This window comes from Anticarsia gemmatalis, chromosome 13 (genome assembly GCF_050436995.1).
Source record: "Anticarsia gemmatalis isolate Benzon Research Colony breed Stoneville strain chromosome 13, ilAntGemm2 primary, whole genome shotgun sequence".
NCBI lineage: Eukaryota > Metazoa > Arthropoda > Insecta > Lepidoptera > Erebidae > Anticarsia > Anticarsia gemmatalis.
In genome coordinates, this window is record NC_134757.1 from 10463752 (window position 1) to 10487569 (window position 23818).

Here is a 23818-nt window from a genome sequence, read left to right on the forward strand (position 1 = left end):
TATTAGGTTACCGCACGTTTACGAAGGATTATGGCATGCAAATTATAAAAAATCTTAAATGCAAATAAATTATAGTTTCTTTTGGATAAATTACAGTTTGTCTATTTCATAAAATAAACTCAAAATGTTCTTGTTCTATTTTCGTTCGCTATCAGTCGATTGGTGTTTTATCAGCGTGGCTGTTAGCTGAATCATGTATTTATCTGATAATTATCAATAACGCGTATTATGTGCACGCGCACTTTTCATTTCTGTACAGTTAGTATTTAATGAAAACATATTTTGTACTTTAAATTATTTGTTATTGAAGATTGCAATTATGGACGAAAGTTATACACCAAGAATATATTTTCGGGTAAGTTTAAAGAAGTGCCAGTTTCACACCTTATAGATAAGTGTCGGGTAACCCAACTGATAGATAAAATTACAGCAAATATATGAAATAATCTGTAAATATTTTAATTGATACGAAACTAACAAAACAAACTTCCTTTGCGCCTGTGAAAAGGAAGAAGCTTGCGAACATCACATTATTAGTAGACATCTTAGAAATATGATATAAGGATGCAATAATGACCTATGCCCTAATCCCTAATCCTACTAATGAGCTGAATCTACAACCAACCGCTTTATCAAACTAATAACACAATTACAATAAGAGCAATCAAACGTAACGTCATTAAAACTCTTAATTAGTTTTCAGTATGTTGGCAACATTTCACAACGCAAAAATAGGCCAGCACGCCTGCTACAATCATTATATACAAGTATATTATATGATTAATAAAACAGTGGGTACTGGGTAACCTAAATAAATTGGCGGGACGAAAACCCGGCGTTACGTGTTATGGGGCAAACATGTTCCAAATTAATAGTAATAGGCTGACCTCCTGTATCACGATCCTGAGATATAATGAAGATGAGAACAAGTTGGTGTTTTTTTTTTTATGTAATCCTAAATAGTGACCTGTCGAAATGGTATATTCTCAGTTGTCCCCTCTACGCTGTCACCCCGGGGTGATAACTGGGAATTTTCTTCCTACTTTTATTCCCAGTTGTCACGCCAGGGACAGTTTTATTATTATTTACACCATTTACTATAAACGTTGCTTAAGCCCTATTTTCATTACTAATAGGAGTCATAAAAAGGGTATCACCAATTCGAAAGGTATAGTTATATCTATGGGTTCTACCATCCGAATTGGCATTATCCTTTTTAACAAATTATTTGTGTTTAACGGCGATTTTAAATGCCTTTTTTCATAATAATTTTGCCAACAATGGTGCAGCTAATACGTAACACAAACCAAACCCGTCCTATGTTTAACACGAAAGGAGTATCAAATATAGGCATTTTATAGGAAAAAATGTTTTTATTCCTTGAAAATGCACTGCAGTTTATATATTTGGCTACTGCGGTTAAAAATTTTAGGTTATCTAGTTATTGTACAATGTTTTTTGTTTACAATTATTTATTAAAAAGATAGGTTCTTTTGAATATTGTTTAAACGTTTATTGCGGTTTTCCTTTCTATATTTTGGTTTATCGGCAAAGTAACTAATTATGATTTTTCATATTAAAATCAAACAACATAATACTATTATTTTAAAGTCCATATGCTTGACATTGCTGCTAAAATTAGTTCTAATTTTATGTTTATTTGTATATTAGCCCTATATATGTCCCACTGCTGGGCATAGGCCTCCCCACTTTCCTTTCAAACCTGTCTATCCTGTGCCATATTCCGCCACAATGAACGCGCAAACACCGCCATCCCAATTTATTTTATTATCTGGAGAATAAAATGAGAGATTATTGCGATCAAGATTTGCACTACTGCAAAGTAATCAACATCGTAAAAAACCATAAGAAATGAGACAGTTATGAAAGTCGATATCGCCCACATAGCTCCGATTCGATGAACCAGCATCAATGACGAATAAATATTAGATAACGATAAAAGAAAATGCTCGATAATGTTACTTCAGATAAAACAACGTGTTGTAATATTTGCATATTATCTCAATAAGAAAACGAATTTTGTCCCGTGCAGTGTGTGGATACAATTCTCATTTTCTTTCTGGGTATGTGCCATTTTGTCCGATTTGACGTTTATATTGCTTCCAAATGTCAGATTACGCGCCAAAATAAAATTCGATATTTAAATTCGAGTTTGTAACTGGCCAGATGATAGGCAGTTTATGAGTCCCTTTTATGGTGAAGTGAGTTGCCAACGTAAAATATTTAGCCAGATGGTCACTGGTGATTTGGGAGAGGATTTTTGATACCTGTTTAATATATTCATGTAGTTGTAGTGCTAAATACCTGTGCCGTAGAATGTGATAAAAAGCGTGTGTGATGCAATAGAAAGATAAATATTTATGTTTTAATAGACTTGATAGATTTCTTTACATAAGGCCTATAACAGTATGATGAATGTTTATTATTAATACCTAGAAATTTAAATTCTATATTTATAAATATCGGTTATGCTAATGTCGACAAGAATTAATTTGTGGCATGTAACGTAAAACGACACCAAAGTTCGCTCATATTTATTAAAAAATTATAAAATAAAATAAATTGTAGAAGGCGTGATTTTGCGTATGTTAATGTATCAAAAATACATAGTTGAGCGGTTTAGGTGTAAGAGCCTCACAGACCGAGTTTCACATTTATTTATTGGTTTTTAAGATCATTGTACTTCGGGATAATATTGTCAATATTTTCTGAGAGGATGTATGGATGTGAGTGAAGTAAAATAAGTTTGTAGGGATCGTAGCAAGTGCTGTGGTGGTCTATTGCCTAGCCCTATTGGAAGAAGGCTTGATTTTATGAATGTTTAGGTGTAATACGTCTACTAAGGTAAAGTCCAACACTAATTGTCCTAAGGTGTGGTGTACATTAGTCACTGCTAAGTGGTCATGATGTCTGTCCGTGAATAGCAATGTTAGTGAATCACTTGATTGTATTTACATCTGATTATTACTTGCTTGTTTTATTGACAATGTGTTTTACGTGATACACAGGTCAGTTGACTCATAGTCCAAGCAAAGATTGTATGCGGTTTGGTTGGTTTAAATCATTGTTTGGTGGGCAGATTTGATTCAGTATCCTTATAACTGTAGGCAGATAAATATGACTTATTATTATTATAAGAGGCTATGACACATTTCAGTTAATTTATCCGATAAGAAAAGCCTTAAAACTGAACTCCTTTTTGACTCTTTCGAACTGTCGAAACTTGGTGTAGTTAGATAAATACATGAGGCTATGAAACTTTATAGTTAATTTGTCCTCTGGATAAAGCCATGAAGCTGAATATTCTGGAATAGTCGGAACCTAGGAAAGCTTTATCTTTTTGAGTAGTTTTTTCTTTGTTTATTTCTAACGTAATTTGTTTTTCTTACTTCAAAGTCGCTTGTCCTATTTTACTTTTTCTTAAATGGTACAATTACTAGCGTATCTTAACTCCCAAGATTATTCCAATTGTTTCGGGAGCAACAGACAACAGTTGAATGACATTATGAACTTGTAGGTTTTCTTGTTTCGAGATTAATCATGGCCTGCTATTTAGACCACAGAATGAAAGAAAATTCATATTGTATTGTTGAGAGGCTTATAAAAAAGTTTTAATGTTTTCCTTGGCTTCGATACTGATTGTACCAGATATTTACAGAAAAAAAAAACTTTTTTAGTTCAAACTCGTTTCAATGGTAATAAGGTTTTATTATCTGTCTGAAATGTCATCGACCCGCGCTAAATTATTAACAAGGTTGCACATTTGTTTGTTTTGACGACATCTGTTCTGATGTACTGCGGAGACTGTATCTGTGTATGCGCGTAGGAAACGTAAAAAAAAGTTTTATGAATGATGTACTCATGTAACATTTGCACGTCCACTGCAACAAAGGCATACGAAATCGTATTTTTTAAATATTAGTTTTAAATAGTTTTTTTCTCTGTGACTCTCCAGATGCTGGGCAAGGGTCTCCTCCCACATGAGGGAGAGAGAGGTTAGGCCGTTAATTCTAACGTTTGAGGAAAAATTAAAAATTAAATTAAAAATGAAGGTTTTATACCAAAAATTTTTATACATAAGTTAAACAGTATGTGTAGAATCGGAACGAAGTAATAAATAACCTGCTTTAACAGTTTTTGCTCTTGTAAAGTGAGCGATTCCCACTTACGCCTCCGTTTCCCTGAGGATATGAATTGTTTCAATATAGCTTTGCACTATGTATACATTTTCTGTTTTCCGTACCTATAATTTCCTGTTGGATTTTAAATAATAATTAGTACAATAGTCTCTTTTAATCAGGGATAATGTATCTTTATGTTATTCATAGAGTCGGTTCGGCGGTTTGATAATATATGTCACCATTTACAAACATCGGAAAACCTTTTTCCTCATTATTAATATTTTAGGCTGAAAATAATTTATAGGTAAATAGTTTTATAATATAAAAATACAATATATCCTCCATATAATAATATAACATAAATTATTTAAATTATAATTTTGTATTCAGAAATAACAGTATTCCTTTACCATAATGATATCTACTACGATAGCTTTCGTATCGATTGTACTAATCAATTCATGTGAATGCACTTACTTGTACATTTTCTGTTATTATTATAATAACATTATAATAATGACAGGCATAATTTTCTATATTTAAGAGCAAGCTTTGCTCCACAATATAAAATTATACCTGTCATCTGAATACACAGTCTGGTTATTCCATGTTTAAATTTTTAATAACAACTTACACCACTTACACAATTACTGGGCAAGGGTGTCCCGAAACGAATGAGTGGTAGGACTAGACCTTAAAACTGACCGAGCTGAAAGGACTCGGTATGATGATAAAATGTACTAATTCATATATAAATACAGTCTATAAAAGTCTTTTGTAGCCACACACATTGCTTTTTCACCATCAGATTGCGTTTTTGTTAGAAAAGGAAGAGGCAGGTGTGATTTTTTTGTTGATTTGGATCACCTGCAAGTTTTTCTCAAAAAACGACAGATGTGCGCTTTCTTATAACCACAAAGTAAACTATGTAATGGAGTTTGGTACTGATTACCTGTTCAATTATCAGACTTAGAAATGTGCGTTATACGGGGTTATTTTTGAAACACCACTAATGATTTTTTTTATTCATGTATTGAGTTATGACAGAACTCGACAAAACCTAAGTTATTGCTTATGACGTTAGCTATCTTGTCCTGTTAGGTTTTCAGTGTTTTATAAATAACCCTATATCTTTACATACACACTTTGCATCGGACGATTCCATACAAATTCAGTTAAAAACTGTATTCACGCTAAAAGGTACAAAATAAATAATTTCAATCTTTCTATTCGATTCTACAACATAACTGAGTACCGACTATGAATAAACAAAATTGTAACCCGATAGTGAAATTCCCAAATCCCGGTTTGTGTCAGATACGAAATTTTCTACACTATCAGCAGTACCGAGTGCAACTGTGCCAAGTTATGTACAGTGATATGATAACGGGACACGCCGTGGGTTCATTTCGGCTGTAAACCATTGGACGTTAACATTATCTTTATAGCCACAGATTGAGTAAAAGTGTTGCTTAATACTAAAAGGTTTTATCTGACTCCAGTACGATGATATTTTGACGTTTTTTTCTTCTATTGCCTCCGTACAATGAGATTTTTTTGACTTCTCTCTTACTGGCTGCTTAGAATACTTTTCTCTGATGTTTGGACTGTATTTGCATGAAAGAATGATGCAAAAATTGCACCTGTGTTTCGGCTGAAATGTTGTCCAACTTTGTGGCATAAGAATGTTTTTTCATTCTCTTTAGTCGTTTACTATTGATTCTGTAATTAACCAGTGATCCGACTTTATATCGTTTAGGGCCTTAGTTATCTTAGTATCAGTTGCTGTCGAAAAGCTTAGAGGTAAGGCTCTTAGGTGTTTATTTTTGTTTGAAAATTAACTACTATCAAATTCTTACTGCAGCAGTAAAGAAGTTATGTATACAGCTTCAACTTGCTTATTAGCAACACTTACATTCGAATTTAATCATGTGGGATTCCAGCTTATGTCAAATCGTAGCATTAAAGCTACACTAACGCATGAATAAAAGCTTTGTATTATAGTGAAACTAGTTACAGATGGATTATATCATTACAAATCAGCTGGTGGAAATGAATACAGTGTCAATAAAATCAATATTAAACAATATGACATTTCGGCTTCTTTACTCACTCTCTCCGTATAACAGATTGAGTAAATTTAATTGCATAATACAAAAGACCAGCTCACCTTGCACATCTGTTCCACTATCGCAATTCTTGTAAAACATTTGCGAATGTTGAATATTCTTGCCCTTGCGTCATTGAAACATTTCACCAATTTAATCAAAAAATTTAGCTTCAGTTAGACCGAACTGTTTTAACGAATAACACGGACTTTTAGATAACTTATTTTTAGTTTTTTTTTGTTATTGTTTGTTGTAAATTTGTGTCTGTTGCTTGGCGAAATAATGGATTTCAGGTGGGTGGTAATTGATTGATTGTAGTAATAGAATTCATACTGTAATATATTGGATTGTCTGCTTTCCATTCTGTTGTCGATTTCATAGACTGTAGTGATATTAATGGCAGTATCATTATACTATTGTACCGGGTTTGTTCTCTCTATGTGTTATAGGTTATGTTTTAGATAAGTTTTGTTATTGACACTAAGATAATGTTATTTATTGCTTAGTGTCAGCTTAGTTGTAAGTTTCAGCATGCGTGATTCATCTGGACTAAAAATAATTATTCTGTGTATTTTCAAAATAAAGTAAAAAGCTGTATAAAATGGACTACGGTCAGATGCCTAAGCCTGCCGAAATTCAGATTTTTGTATGCCACCAGCCTTGAACTAAGCATACAATAAGACAATATTTAGGAACGCCCAAAACACGTTTTGAACTTTGCTTTGGTACTTAAAAAAATCTTAAAGAAAGAATCTCTCAAAAGAGTGAGGAAATAAAATCTCTATAGAATCAGTTGTTTTGGAAAACACGCATCTAATAAGTTATGTATGAAGGCTAACGGAGTTGTTGAAAGAATAATGGCTGACAGTTTTACTTTCTTTTCTACTATTCTCTTAACACTGTTTAGAGTTAATGTACAAGTAGGTACTTCCGTGATCACTTTTGTAAGTCTTGTTATGTGTTAGAATTAGTATTTAACTAAGACTATGTACTATTACTTTTTTTTCGTTAAGACGCTTCCTCTTTATTTTTTTATATATCCATAAGATTTTTGCATATTTTCATGAATATTTTTTGCTAAATTCAGCAGATTGTTTTCGCAGAAAATATTAAAGCCCTTCTCCCATTACGATACGCCCGCGCGACTCTAGTCTCGGAGACTAGTCGCCACGAAGTATCTCACATACATTTGTATGGAGACTCTCACATTACGATACTGGTATTCTACGCGTTCGCGACTAGTCTCGCGATACCCGCCGTGTTGGTCGCTTGTGCGTCGCGTCTCGCGTAGACATGCGCTTAACATGTTCGGGAGCGGATTGAACATGGAATCATTCATTTCCTAATTGGAACTATGTTCAGGAAACATGTTCGCGGAACTATATAGTTCCACCACGTTTCAAGTTTGACAGAATCTAACATTTGATAATATAGGTAGTTCCTCAGTTCCTCACAGCTCCTAGGTGCTATAGAAACTGTGAGAAATTGAGAACAAAAAAACTGCAAGAGCTTCATCGTCACTTGAGTCGCTCGACATAACGTCAGTCTACAAAAAACGAGTTTGCACAAATGATGAATTTAGTAACTTTTAAGTTGCATAATATGCGAGCATCGGGTAGCGAACATGTATCCAACTAGTATTATACTCGAGTATCGTACCCTACAAGTATCGTAATGGGAGAAGGGCCTAATATTATATTACCTCCCATTTATGTTAGAATCAATTTAGTAATTTCAAAAATAATTGTAAAACCAATCTATTAAACTAAGATACATGCCAATATTATTTTTTATTTGGCCAACATTTTTTTTTAATTGCGACCAGAACTTTTTCTTTCTTTTAGAAGTTTTGTTGACATTGTGACATAATCGTGTCAAACACAGCACATGTCGCCGTTATCAGTTTTTATTTACGTAAAGATAAAACATAGCAGGTCCATAAATGATTCATACTAAACAGCGGATGCACGAGTTGACCATATTTGATTCGACAGTGTTAAGTTGTAATGTCATGAACCTCGGAGCATTTTATCTCTTTAGCTATGTATTTTTAGATTTTGATGCAATGCAACGGTTTTAAACGCGATCAAAAGTTAAAGGTTACGATATCTTAGTTGTTTATCCGACGTTTGAACATGAAGACCCTTTGCACTATATTATGTGTACATGTCGCGAGAGTTTATAATCACCTTGCATATTATTTAAAGTACTTCTCAGATCCAAAACTACTATTGGTAGTTTACCATAACTTTTGTTATGTGTGAGACACACTATTCTCGAAGCTTTTTGCCACAGCAGCGTCTGGAGACCACCTTTACAGAAATACCGTACGCGCAATTAATCTACGTTTTGTTCTAGAGTCAACCATACCGTTTTTGATGATGTTCTCCCGACTGTTTATCTGTTTTGTCTAAACAAAGCCAACGTTTTGTCGACATTTCCTATGAGAGTGCGACAAACAAATTGTACGAATTTGTTTTGCTCGCTTTCATGCTTTCCATTATAGATTTTTCACTAGTTCGTAACACCCTATACACACATCTTTGGAAACAGATTATTACAATCAACGAAAACGAATATTCGTTTGTTTATTCTATCCGTTATAAAATGTTGATCGAACTATGGTACAAGAGTAATGAAGTCTTCTTCTTTCTTCTTCTAAGGTTATAAACGAACACCTTCAATATTTCAGGAATCGCAGTAAGCCCTCAGTTCCTTGCTTCCTTCCTCTACCAACTTCCTAGGCTTCTATTTCCCCATTACCTTGTCGTGTTGTTCTAAGTATGGAACTCATAATTCCGGGTACACATCTGTCAATGATTCAACGTTGACCACAAACAATTCGATCCTTGATACCATAGCTCACGTACATAAGTTTCACTTGTAGTTTAGTCATCACTGACTCATTATGGCCCATGACCTGTGATTCATGCCAATATGTATCTTGTGGTAATGTGTTAGGTAGTATAATTGATTAAACGATTTTTGTTCGTTGCTAGGTGCTTACTTTATTGATGTTGATAAATATTTTTGTTTACATTTAATTGGTAGTATGTGTGACATTGTGTATTTTGATGTAGGTTTTGTTTTTTGCTTTCGAACTTAGGGTAGTCTTATTTGAGAGTTCAAAGTGGTCCTTTTGGCGGGCGGAAATTAAAATATGATTGTCAATAATCTTATTAAAATTATATTTTATTCTGTTCTCAGCTTGTGTTATTACAGACAAATTCATGTACTTAGGTATATTTTTGTATTGTAATTGGATATTAATATAATTATAAAAACAATAGTACTATCTCACGATTAAATCAGTTTTTAGACTCAAATACTATGTACAAATTAAACAAAACACAAAAACATTTAGAAAAATTGCGAAATCTTATATGAATTTTAATATTATTTTTTGCGAAAGGAGCCATGTCCTCTCATATAATAATTACGTGCGTGGAATTAATTTGTGTTATAATTAATGCGCTATGTCGTCAGTTGAGAAAGAGTCCTTTGTGGGTGACATTTTCTAAGCTAATGTTATTACAACATGCATGCTTGTTTATTTTATTATTAATGAGATTTTAATTAAGCTTAAGAAAATTAATGAGATATTTAAATGAGTTAAGGACTGTGTTGGTTTTAGCGATACGTCTTATAACAAATTGTGGATTTGAGGATTATCTTGAATAATGTCTATTTGATTTAGAATTTAGAATTCTTTATCAGTATTTATGAGAACCTACAATATCGAGATCCTAATTTAGCTTATTTCGACGAGTGCTATCAATGACTTCATTAAGTTTAGAATACTTCAGAATTAATTATGAGAAATCGTCCAAATCTTAACTTACTAAAACATCCTGTCATCCCATTCTTTATTAGGTACTAATATAGCACTATAAGCGTATGTAAATAGTTTTGTTAAAAACCCATTTGAGGCGCCCATAGCCAGTTGCGCTCACCGGTCGGTAAACGATCTGTGGGTTAAGCAATCCTCGGCGCGGTCATTCCATAGATGGGTGACCGCATAGTGGTATTTGAGATGGGCGTCTCCGTGCTTCGGAGGGCACGTAAAAAGTCGGTCCCGGCTGTTGTCTTCTAAGATAACAGTCGTTAAGCCACGTCAAAGGCCTCTCGGGCGGCTTGAACAACTTTGACACTAGGTTGACCACTAACCATACGACGAACGAACGAACGTTAAAAACCCAAATAAAATATCCAAAATATGAATATACTTAAGATCTCGAACCCTTTTGAAATCTATAAGAGGGCTAGTCGTCCACGTTTTGCCGCCAGACCGTGTAGCAAGTGCCGCAAATGTCGCAACTGAGTCACCGATAACAATTATACATGTATAATCATCAGTACATTGTATACAAATATGTATAATCTACATTACGACCTGTCTAACGTAATTAAATACTCTTCCGCATTCACAATCACTTGTAATTGAAAGAAGTAAACAAAGTAAATTCTGTCTGTTTGTTTGTTTGTTAGAGACGATCTCTGCTACTGCTGAATCGATTATGAAAATCTACTTTATCAGTATAAACCTTAAATTAATAAACCGAATGAGGCGACATTTGGCAGTGTGATAGATTATTTGTCGTGGAAGTACATTAGCTAAAAGAAAATCCTTAAAGAAAAAATGTGATATATTTAAGTGGGCACGTATAATTTTGATATTTTATACACAATAAAAAAATACTAAAGGGTATCTCAGAACAGATTAAAGTAAGGGATACCTCCCAGAATGAGGGAAAGATTAGGCATAATGACTTCCTTTGTTATTACAAAGGAAGTCATTATGCCTAATTGAAATAACTCAGTATGTTTTGCGTAATACTCTTGATACTTGAACACTAAGGTCGTGTTCTCGGAAGATAAAAGATGAATAATGACTGACGCTTTGTGATCTCTCGCGCTTGACCTAATGATACCCTTTATTAGTCAATTAAATCAAAATAGATTCGTTTAAGAGAAATATTTGTGATTTTAATTAGATGATTTAGTTACTAATTTTCTTATGTGATTTATAAATATGACTTTTTGGTGTTATAATGATTGGATTGAGAATTAATTTTAAAGTGATTTGTATGTCGTGAGTCATACTAAAGTCCAGTATTGTATAGAAAAGTTTAATTAATATCTTGGTGTCTAAGGACATATAGCTACAAAGTGATTTATAGATGCTCTTCAAATACCATTATTGATCCTAGAATGGAACCATGAGAAGATAATTTTACCCTCGGTTGAAACGGATTCTACTGGGTTACATCCCAATCCGCACTTGGCCAGCGTGGTGGACTGAAGGTCTAATCCCTCTCCCTCGTTTGGGAGGAGACCCTTGCCCTGCAGTGGGACAGTAATGTGTTAAATAAAAAAATACGTATAGATTATTTAGGCTTCGTTAATACGGTTTCTACTGGCTTAAATTCCAGCACTTATAACCAAATGTCCAGTTAATCATATCGTATCACATATTTTCAAGCCGTTTTCACTTTCCAATCGTCACCGTAACCCGCAGGGCAGGCATTACACCTCATTTCAAACCGCAATAACTAACGAGCACATTAAAACGAACGACGTATTGTGATTTTCTAATTATTCCTTTTCTTCACCTCGCTAAAGAAATAATGATATATGTTAAGTACTTTGTATTGTGACATGGACACAATGACAATAACTTGGTGGCTTTCCGTATAAGGCCCTTCGTATATAAGGCTAGTCTTCGATAGTTAACGATTTTAGTCTTCAAGCGACTATGCTTCTTCTGATCCCTCCTACACATGAAACAATAATATCCTCTGAAAAAAGGCAAGCTAATGCCTAAATAAGTCCCCTCTTATTGCGACGGGGATTAAAATGTAACATTTCAATGGACTAAACCATTTAGGTTCGTATAGGAGTCGCGTCGCCGACATTCGTCCCAAGACTGTATTTGTATGACGGTAGTTGCTTTAAGTCCCCAACCGCACTTGGCCAGTGTGTTGGACTCAAGGTCTAACCCCTTCCTTGGGAAGAGACTTGTCCAGCGTGGTGGACTCAATCCCTAACCCATTCCTACGTTTTGAAGCCTTTCTTTTCGCCTGCCCATCATTGGGACAGTAATGGGTTAAAAAAACTAAAATCATAGATTTGTGTAGCCTTCTGCACCTTGTGTACGAAGGGTCTAACTTGGTGACTTTCTGTATAAGTGTCAGATTGGCCCACTGCCAGCGTTGAGAAACCCTATTTCTCTAAGATTTATGCGCAAAGATAAGTTGCTGACGCACGACGGATATACTTTTGACGAAAACAACTATAGATGTAACTTCGACGACTTAGCTCAAAGCAAATGGGTGAACTTTTCCCGTAATTTATGTCTTTGTGGTACAAAACGTCGACAGTTATGTCATGTTGTATTTGTGTAACGACTTTCTTCTTTTGAGTAGTTTTTCAGCTATTGATGTTGGGAGCATTGGTTTAAAATGAAATCATTTCAGGAAAATAATAATGGAAAATGCTAATTCGTATAATTTATTGAAATATTTTATTTAATGTTTTCCGATCAGGACAGCAAAATACCACGAAAATGTAAATGAATTTCAGGCAACAACGCGAAATCGCCAATATTCATTATATTAGCATTTTTCCGCTAAACACATGTAAGACAGGGAAAATTTCAACAGTCTGTTTTCAGGGCTGACCGTTGCACGTTTAATGCGAGGTCCGATCGATTAATGGGCCGCAGATTTTTCGAGTCGACACGCAAACCTTAGCATGTAGCACGTTGCATGTTTAGTCTTCGAGGGGTGTTCAGGAAAAAGCTTGTGAATTCAGTCGGGAATCACAAGTTGGTCAATACACTACGTCTGGAAATTATTTGTTAGATTCTTTCGGTGCTAGAATACGTAATTTTTGTCTAGTATTTGGCGAAGTGTCGAGTTTCTTGGACGTATTCTTGTCTCCAGCTTAAAAACTATTGATTTATTCTGCTTTGGTTCGCGATGTAGGGTTAAATTGTGATTTGTGAGTATCAAGGCACTACCGTTTCCTCAGTTACATGAACAAATATTCTATTTCATATTACGCGATAATTCTTTAAGAGATAAACATGTACAATATGGCGTTCAATTTTGTCTCTTTAGCAACAGTATTTTAGGGTAATAGTTTGAACCATCCGTTAAACTTCGAAGATACAATTAGACGTTTTAACTGCTTCCTACTTTCCTTACCTTTGCTTTACCTCTTAGCAAGATATTGTTACTTATGTTTCATTATCCTTTGTTGCAGAGTTCATCGGACTCGGTGCTGACGACGAACTCGGTGCTGGACCGCATCAGCAACCTTCAGCAGCAGGTGTCTGACCAGGGCCTCGCTCCTCATGTCGCCTCCACGCTACACAGGAACAAGAGCTCCCTACACAGCACTGGACAAGGGGCGCTTGGTACGTACTCTTCTATGACCTTATACCTCACTTTATATTAAAGATACCTCTTGAGAATGTAAATTTTCTTGCAAATGCACATAGCTTTAGTGTTGTGGACTCCATATAGACAGACAAAAAGACTAAGACTACAAGAAGAAAATTACCTTAAATCAATGTATCGCAGCAAAAGCAAGGAAAAGAGTTTGATAAACAACACCAGTGTAATCAATAGAAAAACGATTCAATCTCAATCACTTCGTCACCTCCTTATATCTGAAGCAATTAATACTTTTTTTTATCTTTACAGGTGGTAGTATGACCTCACTGTCATCTCCATCGCCGACTCCCACGCCAGCCTCTTCCCTCTCGACATCGGACCTCTGTGACCGGCCCACGCGAGTGAGCCACGGGAAGCCGAACCTGGCCCCGAAGCCGCCGGCACTCGCTCCAGCGCCCGAGACCAGGCCATCACCGCCGCCCAAGAAACTTATCACGAACGGAAAAGTAGCTGGAAGGACGCAGAGTATGAGGGTTCCTAGGTATGCCATTTTATTTTATTTATCTAATAGGTACACATATAACTTCGAAAAGTCATTGGTGTGTTGCGTCGGGTTAATTATAGATGATGATTTAATTATGTACACTCACTGCTAACTTAATGAGAAGAGTCGCCCTTTTATAATAAAGTCCAAAAACAGTCTTGAGTAGGGCCAATGCAAGTCGATATCATCAGACAGACAGTCAGGTGAGTTAATCTGCAAATTAAATAATGTGACAAAAGAAAATTCGTCTCCCTTAGTTTTTATTTTGTATGAGGTCTTAAATTCTATTAAAAGAGTATATGCATTTTTCCCTTTTAGAACTTACTGTCAACATTTATTATAATTTATGTTTGTGTTCAGATCACCGCCGGCGTCTCCGTCGTCGCCGCAGACGGGCGGGTCCCGCGGGCCGTTCAACCTGCCGCCCGCGCCTATCAACCCGCCCATTGTTACTAAGAACCCCGCATCGCATTTCGGTAAGAGCGTACGCCACCGTTATGACAAACTTATTATTGCTTTCACAGCTGTCGTGCACCTTAAGATTAACAGTAACAATGATTTTTGTACTATTAGTGAAATAATGACAATCTTTCTAAACTTTAAGAAAAGTTGATTTTGATTAGCTATGCACATGTAGGATATCCTCGTAGATAAAGAAGGTATATTAGCTAATAAGTGCTACTAACTCGCAGGTACCCTCCGAGCGGCACGAGGACTCCGCCCTCCGGGTGTATGTCCGCCGCCACCACCGGGCGCTCCGCCCCCGCCGCCTCCCTCGCGGCACAACCAGCCGCCGCCACCACCACCGCCGCACCACAGACAACCGGTAAGCTAAATATAATTATGAGGAATTGCATCCTTATTAACCCATTACCCTTATTACCTAGTCCTATTTTGCTTGTTCCAACGAAAAAGTCATGGAATAATAACAGTGTAAAAAAATATTTTCGATTATTGACTATCATTCTCCAAGGGCTAAATCTATCATGGTTGATGATAAGAACTGATTTAAGTGCGCCAAAAAGTTAACCATCCCTGGCTTATGTTGTAGAGTCACAGAAAATTAAAATATATTATCTCCCTATAATACATTACTACAACCTAATAACGCTAAAAGTCCCAAAAGCGAATAATTCTAAATCTATATAGAATGCTACTATTTCAAAATTTATATCGTATTCACACATTTAATCTTTTCTACATAATCTTCAGAGTATAAACGGTGACGACGGCTTCGCGCCAGCACCGCCGGTCCGCGGCTCGTCCATGCGCTCAGTGGACCTGGACGCGAGGTTCGCAGAGCTGTTCCAGCCGCCATCACGGTTCCCCGACCCCGACCCGTTCATGAGGATCGCCAAGGGATACAGCAGTGCGACCGTCGCCGGTAAGTATACGTGAAATAACAATATACACGAGATAATGCAATTATAAGATTATTAGTACTGTTCTCGAGCTATAGGTGGCGCCACTTTTGTATAACTTAAAAATCTTAAAATAGCTGTTTCACGAACTTTAGGGAGCTACTCATTCTTAAGATCATATTTATGAAATAAACAAAATTAAAGCATAGATAAGTTGTATACTTTGAAAAGTGAAACATTACATACATTCAAAGTTATATTAGTAGTAACTGTAATTTTGGACCATACTTAGAATATTAGCAATATTCTACATTTTGACATGTCTGCATTTTCGCTTAAGAATTGTTTTACGGCCTTTACAGAGTTAACAGATATCAAGTGCCTTAAATATTTTTCATAATTACATACCAACGTGTATTGAAAACCTAATTAATATTACAGACTTTATTAGCAGTATTACTAAACTGCTATAATATAGTGAAAAAATCCTTTTACAAAAATGGTGCCACCATAGCTCGTCTCACTGTTGTATTTAAATAATGTGCTCTGTGTATGTTATGTCATTGTTGGGATATATAATATTTACAATGGCGTATTTGAAATAAGTTATAAAAGATTGTATAGTACCCGACTTGGTTATAAGTAACATAGTATTACAGTATCGAAGAATCAAAACTGCCTATTTACTACATATTAAAGACATTTTTCTGGTCTAACTGTTTCACTAATAAACATCGTGTAAGCTCTGGGTTATATACAGTATTTTTTCACTATTCATTTTGAAACTGTATAAGAATTAAATATACAAAATATTGTACTTATCAGAGCTTACACGACGTTTTTTGTAAGATAGAAAATATATTTTTTACAAAAATGAGAATGTTAAACATCGAAAGGAAATGACTGTATTAAAAATCAGACTGAAGTTTTAAAAATGTCTCGTAAACTTTTTGATAATTAATCGATTAAAATATCGATATTTTTCAGAGCTAACGCACAAGTATGCTCGTTTTAGTCATATACTTAGTTTACTACCAACTTTTTACTAAATATTGAAGTTTAAGTTAAACTTTTCATTGGACTTAAAAATAAGGACTTTAGAACTAAAATAAGTGCAATAGGTACAAGTCGTAATGGACACGCATAATATAAGCGATAATTACATTTAGGACTACAAAATTTACTCGTTGACTTTAAAAATATATTGTTATTTCGAAAACAAAGTATTATTTTTTTGTTATTAAAAAAAGATTTATTTTTACGTGCATGATCGCATGGCGTCTTGATTAAGTGTCTTCATGGAGACTGAAATTTGGATTTAATTGTGTTCTTGTTTATTTTGTCAACATCTTCCATGTTTAAGAATTAATTCCTCTATTGTTGCGTAGATTGGAACGCATTTGACGTAGATGACGTAGATGTCATTTGTGTGTTATTAAAACTACTGACAAAATGAACAAGGGCTTACAATATACTTATTTACTTTTTTATGTACTGAAATATGCTAGATACTGCACATTGTAGTATAGAATAGTTATAATATGCTTAAAAATTACATTTTGTTCTTCCACTGATTGTTCACTAGTACTTTAAAATGAATTATACCAAAATATTTTCCAAAAAAAGCATTTAAATTGTCATTCCAGGAACACAGATTTGGCGTTTACATTTTTTTATTCGATTGGTTTTTCTCATTGGCAACATTTCAAAATTCATTTGGTGACATTTTCACTTCACAGTGTGTTCCATTTGACTAACAAAATTAGTAATTTATCGAAATACTGACTGCTGAAAAACAATAGACTTATTTGGGTATGACTTAAACAAGTCCTATTAAACTAAATAACTGTAGTTTGATATTACCAAAATGTTATTTCTTACAATAAAAATACCTGTTCAATATTTACTTTTGAAAGTAGACATATGCAAGGACTAGTATGGTAATTTATAAAAACCCAATTAAATACTTATTAGTTGAATTATTTTCTCAGTTCAGTATTTCGGCTGTTTTTCCACCAGACAATGCAAAATTTCCATACCTCACATTATCGTAATCATTCGATACAATACCAAATTATTTTTTTTTTCATTTAGTTTATATTAAGCATTTTTACGGAGTGTTTTATAAATAGTGATAATAATAGGACTTTTACCAATGTATCGCGTTGAGTCATTAAGTTTATTTATATTATTAATAATTATTATATATTATGATAAAATTATAATAGTAATTAGTTGGAATCGTTACGATTCAATGCTTGCACGATAGAAGAAAGGCAAAAGAACTATGTTGTGATTTCATATATTTTTTAATTTAGTGAGGTGCCATTGCTGCGAATTTTATACGCTATAGTTGTACCTGTATCGCTTCCAAACGTTATTTTCACTAAAAGCTGTTCAGTAAATTGCTTAACTGCCGGTTTTTTTGTGCTTACGTATAGTCGATTGTTAAAAAACTAATTAACGGTGGTCTTTGATAACTTAAAATAACGGGATAACGGTTTTTAATGTTTGGAGTGCAAGCTAAGTTATGTTTGAGTTGAAATTTGATATTGCAATGCATGGTTGGGCAAAAGGTGGTTGTATTGGGTGTTTGATAATTACCATGCAATGTTTTATCTCGTTTTTTAGCGCGACATATCGTAAGCTTGCATTCTATATTTTTTTACGGGAATTGAATTAATGCAATATTAAAATTAATCGACTAAATTATATACTAAACCGCTGTTTTAATATAAAAATAGTAACATTTTTTTGCAGTTAAGGAATTTAGTGATGTTCCAATATTTTACGCTTTTATGTATCGATACACGAGCGGTATTGTGATAGTGATGTGTACGACGATCATAGTATTTATATAAATATAATATTTTTTTAAACAATAAAAGAGTAATATTACCAAGGAGTTGTCATGTATTTTATTGTCCTAACATTATATGTTGTGGTACAGCTTGTTTGTGTTGTCCCAGGTTTGATTATTGTAGTAACAGAACTTTACTTTCGTAGAATAGAGCAAGATCCATTTCTTTAAAATGTTTTTGTTCTTTTTACTTATACTATGCTATCATAGTAAAAAGCAGCTAAAGTGTAATGTGCCTTGACATAGATTTTCTGCAGAAAATGCTTAGACTATTTTTCTATACACAAAATTTATTTTAATGCATATTTTTAAAATAGTGTCTCTTATTAGGATCTTTCTTGTATGAATTATGTTTTTTTCTTCAGTGATAAAACAAGGCGACTATATTTCCAATTTGAGTAGTTCTTATAGTCTATAGAAAATCAATTAAATTATATCGTAGTATTTTTAAACTTTACGCCTAAAAGTAATCGCAGGTTTTAATCGATTTTCACGAGTATCAAGTAAAGTAAAGCGTTGATAATTTGTAGTTAATTTTCATTTCGAATTTATATAACAGGTTGACGTTGTACGAAATGTGCTTCGGAAATATTTGTTTAACTTCGGAAATGCGAGAAAATAAGACATTTTTAGAGTCAGTTTTTTACAATAAATAAGAGTGATTCAAAGCCAGTTTACCGGGTTACAGATAAGTGTCAGTGAACCTACCTGGCAAATGAAGTGACAACAAAAAAACGAAAATCACTGTACAAATTCTATCTAAAAAGCTATTCGTCAAAGGTGTAAAATTGGCATTGACTAAGCCATACGATGTTTGATACAAATATAACTTTTCTTTTTTTAATATTAGTAATACTTCTAAAATTCTAGTTACAATTTAGTCCTTGTATTTCCGAAGTTATCCGAATATTCCCGAAGCCAACTTCGTACGTGTATGTTGATGTAGTACAGTAATTGTTGTGATCTACGATACATGGTCTGCATGTAACGGGTAAGTTCAATATTTATTATATCATGCATGTTTATATACCACTATTATTACTCACCGTATTTGTGTATTTCATTCTTCATCGGCTAAATATTTTATTGAAGTATGCTTAGAACTTTTGAAAATTGCGTATACGTTTCGAGTGCACGTTGTTTATACGTGCACGGTAAAGATGATATGACTTTTAGTATAACTAAAAGTAAGTTACTTATGGTGCCCATGTAACCTAAAGATTATGGTCAAATAACAGTCTGTAACACATAGATTTATCCAGTAAAGTGGGCAGTGTATACAGTGGCGTAGCAAAGGGGGGGCGGCGGGGGCGGTCCGCACCGGGTGTCACCTTTTTTGGGGTGACACCCACCAGGTCTTTAAGAAAAATGTAAAAACAAAAAAAAATAAAACCAAATTTTCTTTTTCTGGCTTAGTTATTATTGTGTTTTGTTATTTCTTCAATATCATAAATAATAAATTATGCATGTCCTAAAACACAAAATAATAAAAAATAAATCATATAAAAATGATTGCTTTTTACTTTCGACGGGGACCCCATCATGGGGTGTCACCACCAACTTCCGCACCGGGTGCCAGCCAAGGTAGCTACGCCACTGAGTGTATAACTGTACCCTTAGAAAAGAATACAGTAACGTATATCGTAATGAACAATGAATTAATATTATTGGTAAAAAAATACTCAATTTGACAAATAGTAAAATATTTTTTTCAAATACGTGCCCGTAAAACAACGTACACGTATACGCAATGACGTCCCGAGCGTTTTAAGCTCTACTTTAAAATGTTTAGTCGTATTCTAACATAGCATGTTGCATTGCATGTCCATCTTATTAACACTTGCATTTGCATGTACATAACACATTGTAATGAGTATTCAGATGATACTGTATGAGGAGCAAAGCGCATTCATATAGCATTTTACGAATGGACATTTAGAAGATTATTTGATGCAGTGGCAAAATGTTTTGTAATATGGCAATAAACTGGCTGTTATTGCTGTGAGACAAGGGTTTCTTGCTGCTATAAAGAAGGAAAGAGTGGTCTTTGAAAAAGTACTTGATATTGAATTGAATTTTGTCCATTTGTAAATTGTGATGATTATGCTCGCCTTTTTTTATAGAAAACCAAAATTAAAACAAATCGTGGTTGAAATTTCTTGTTTTTATATCTAATTGAATGATTTTTTGTACCGAAGCTGCCATCTAGTGGCATAAAGTGTCAACATTTTTGTCCATTGTGCTACAAAAATAGACAATGAAATGTATTTTTATATCAAAATTTTTGTATTGAAATAACTTGTATGATTTGTGACTACCATATAATTATAATATAAATGATATTATAACATTGTACATACACAACTAGCGCGGGTCCTTCCGTCAAAACGTCTGTGGAACGAAGCGGGGAGGACCGGTGTTGCCATTGTTATGTTTTGCTATTTAACTACTCAAGCATACTACGTACTTCTTTGCTGTTGTGGAATAATGATTGAAGGAATTTGTAGAGATGATGTCGTTGTGTGATTTGTGGTTTTCTTACTCAACGCGAATATATTTTGTACGGGCACGGTTGTTAAATGATATAAAATTAAAAAACCATAATTCAGCCGACTTTAATATGGTTACTATTCAAAAGTACAGAGCATTGTAAATCTTGGTAACGTAGTGTGCTTGAGTTATGTTCGTGTATACGTACCGATATTTACGTTTCCCTCGTGTGGTGTCGACAGTGAGCAAGCCGCAGGCGCCGCCGCCGCCCCTGCGCGTGCCGCTGGAGGGCTGGACCGGCACGTCGAGCGCCTGCTAGCGAGCGCGGGGGGCGCCCGCCCCCGCCCCCCCGCCTGCCGCCCCGACACCTGCCCCCGCCCCCGCGCCCCCCACACACTCGGCCAGCACGGCGCACCTGGCGCCCGACGCGCACCCCGCGCACGCGCTCCTGTCCGTGGCGCACGCGCTGCTGTGTCCCGCCAACACGCTGGCGGCGCCGCTGCTGCCCGCGCCCCGCGCCGCGCCCGACCTGGCCGTGCTGCCCATCGACGAGCTCACCATGCCCGCCGTCGACGACGTCAGCGATCTGCAGGACGTGTTCGACGCGATCAACCGCCTGTGCGAGACCATGCGGACCTCCACCTACGAGGACGCCTGCGAGGAGACCGTTGACGAACCCGTCGTCGAAGAGATAGAGGAGGAAGCGGCGGAACCGATAGAGACCGTCGAGATCGCTAAAGTGGTCGAATGCGAAGAGTTGGCCGGTCCGGGCGACGTCGCCGTCAGGATAGTGGACGCGTACCGCGCGGAGCGGTGGAGCGACGCGCCGCTGTCCCCGCCCGAGGAGGAGGACACGGAGCAGGCGCTGGTGACGGCCGAGCCCGTCAGCGAGATGTACTACACGGCGTCGTCCGAGGTGTCGCTGCTGTCGGACGGCGACGCGCCCGAGCGCCCGCCGCCCGACGACGAGCCGGCGCCGCCCGCCGCGCCCGACGACAGGGAGCCGCGCAAGGAGTGCGTGATGGCGGGCCACGTGGCGGCCATGCGCGAGCGCTTCGAGAGCATGACGCGCGCCACCACGCCGTGCGCCGACCTGGCGCGCTCCGTGTCGCCCACGCTCGACGTGTTCCGCGTCACGCCGTCGCCCGACACGCTCGGATAACCCCCGCGACACCGACCTGTACCACTTGCAGACCGAGTGCCGCACGCACGGGAGACCGCGGACCCCCTCCCTCGCTCGTTCCATCATACTTCTTTTGGATGCGTTATTTAGTTTTTTATATTTGAAAGTGTTGAAAAATCGGTGCCAAAACACTTTGTATTGTGAGCGGTGGGAGTGGTCCGCGGTGATGGAATAGGGTATTGTTGAGATATGATAGTTTAAGTATTGTTATCATACACTTCATTAGTAATTTCCTCATGAAAAGGTGCGATTTGCTCACGTGTTGCCTTTATTCTAATAGTATGAATGTAAATGTATGCGACCGTGGCAATAGAGAAAAGAATATAATATGCCCCAACAAATTCATAATTGTAATAATATAGAGTGCTTGGTTCTCACTCTGGAAATTTTTATTCCTAATAATATTAGTAATTTCGTAACTAAACACATAGATCACAAGCAGAAATATTTGATTGAATAAAGATAGTAATGATTATAAAGTTAACTCGACAATGTCAATTAATATCGTATGTTGTTTCACTCCGTCTGCAAGTTGTATCGACAGTTGGTTCATTATTGTAACGTTAGAGAGATGTGTGACTGCGTAAAATTGTAACCTCTTGTATTATCAGTATTCGTTTCGTATTCGATCGTTGCTAGTCCTCGATATAACACCAATATAATAGTATGAGCGTGCCAAACCGGTGTGTTCACTTAGCTAAAGGTTGTGATTTATTTTGTTAGCATCCTCTGAACAGCAATTATAACGAACAGTTACATATCGACAAAGATTGGTTGTTTAGTTCTAGGGTGTATGTAGCCTTAAGGGCAGTTTTCTTATAATATGTAGCACGCCGCTAGGAGTATAATCATAACTAACGAACATTCAGCTAATCTACATACATTATATAATACATACACACGTCTCAGCCACGAGAATGTACCGTTCTACGTATCCCGCCATAATAGGTAAATTTCTAGATTGATTGAAAGTTAGTGTGCAATTGATAGTCGTGAGTGAATGTAAATGGTCGGATATCGTCTCGTATGTCTTCTTGTGGCTGAGCAGTAATTTGGTTACATTTATTGTGATTTTGACAAGCTCAAATTTTGTAGTTTTGTAACTAAATGGTAACTCGCAGTGAATTGTATACTTATATTTCGTCAGACCAAGTAGAGAATAAAGTGCTTAGCTTAGATGTTACAGAACGAATAAATATAATATTCAACGCCACTTACAAATTATACAAAATATTATATTGAAGTGTTTGCATTAAAGATTGCGTTTTTAAATGTTGCCATACATAGATGATAAGTATTTGTTGTGAAATTATTTTTAAAATAGCATCATTTGTTTATAATTTGAAATTTAAATGTTGTGAATTATTTACAAAAAGATTTAATTGGGTTGAACGAATCGTTTGATGGTGATACTAGTTAAATGCAATAATTGTATTATTACTTTATTATTTTAAGCCTGTTGTAATTCATGTATTTTAGGATATATACTATTAATATTTCTTCTAACAAGTCTAGCGAATAGTTGTCGTGTATAAATGTGTTATGTGTACAGACGAAACCTTTTATTATTATTGTAATAATTCAATATACAGCTTTATTAATATGCACTTTTATTTAATTTCTCATATCCTTATGTAATTATGAACCTATTTATAAAAAACAATGTATCAGTGCCTCGCACCACATAAAACGATTGATCTCTGACATCGATATATGACTATCGCCATGTC

General features: G+C 35.7%; 1 protein-coding gene across 1 annotated transcript in view; it reads left to right on the forward strand.

Moving 5' to 3' along the window:
- The window catches only part of Vrp1 (Verprolin 1), a 33859-nt gene extending 12571 nt beyond the window's left edge, over positions 1 to 21288 (forward strand). The window contains exons 3-8 of the mRNA XM_076122324.1: positions 13517 to 13670; positions 13960 to 14191; positions 14555 to 14670; positions 14887 to 15020; positions 15407 to 15578; positions 21148 to 21288. Of these exons, the coding sequence (XP_075978439.1) occupies positions 13517 to 13670; positions 13960 to 14191; positions 14555 to 14670; positions 14887 to 15020; positions 15407 to 15578; positions 21148 to 21224 (885 nt within the window). The 3' untranslated portion in view covers positions 21225 to 21288. The remainder of the gene's footprint in view (positions 1 to 13516; positions 13671 to 13959; positions 14192 to 14554; positions 14671 to 14886; positions 15021 to 15406; positions 15579 to 21147) is intronic.
- Positions 21289 to 23818: the final 2530 nt, after the last annotated feature.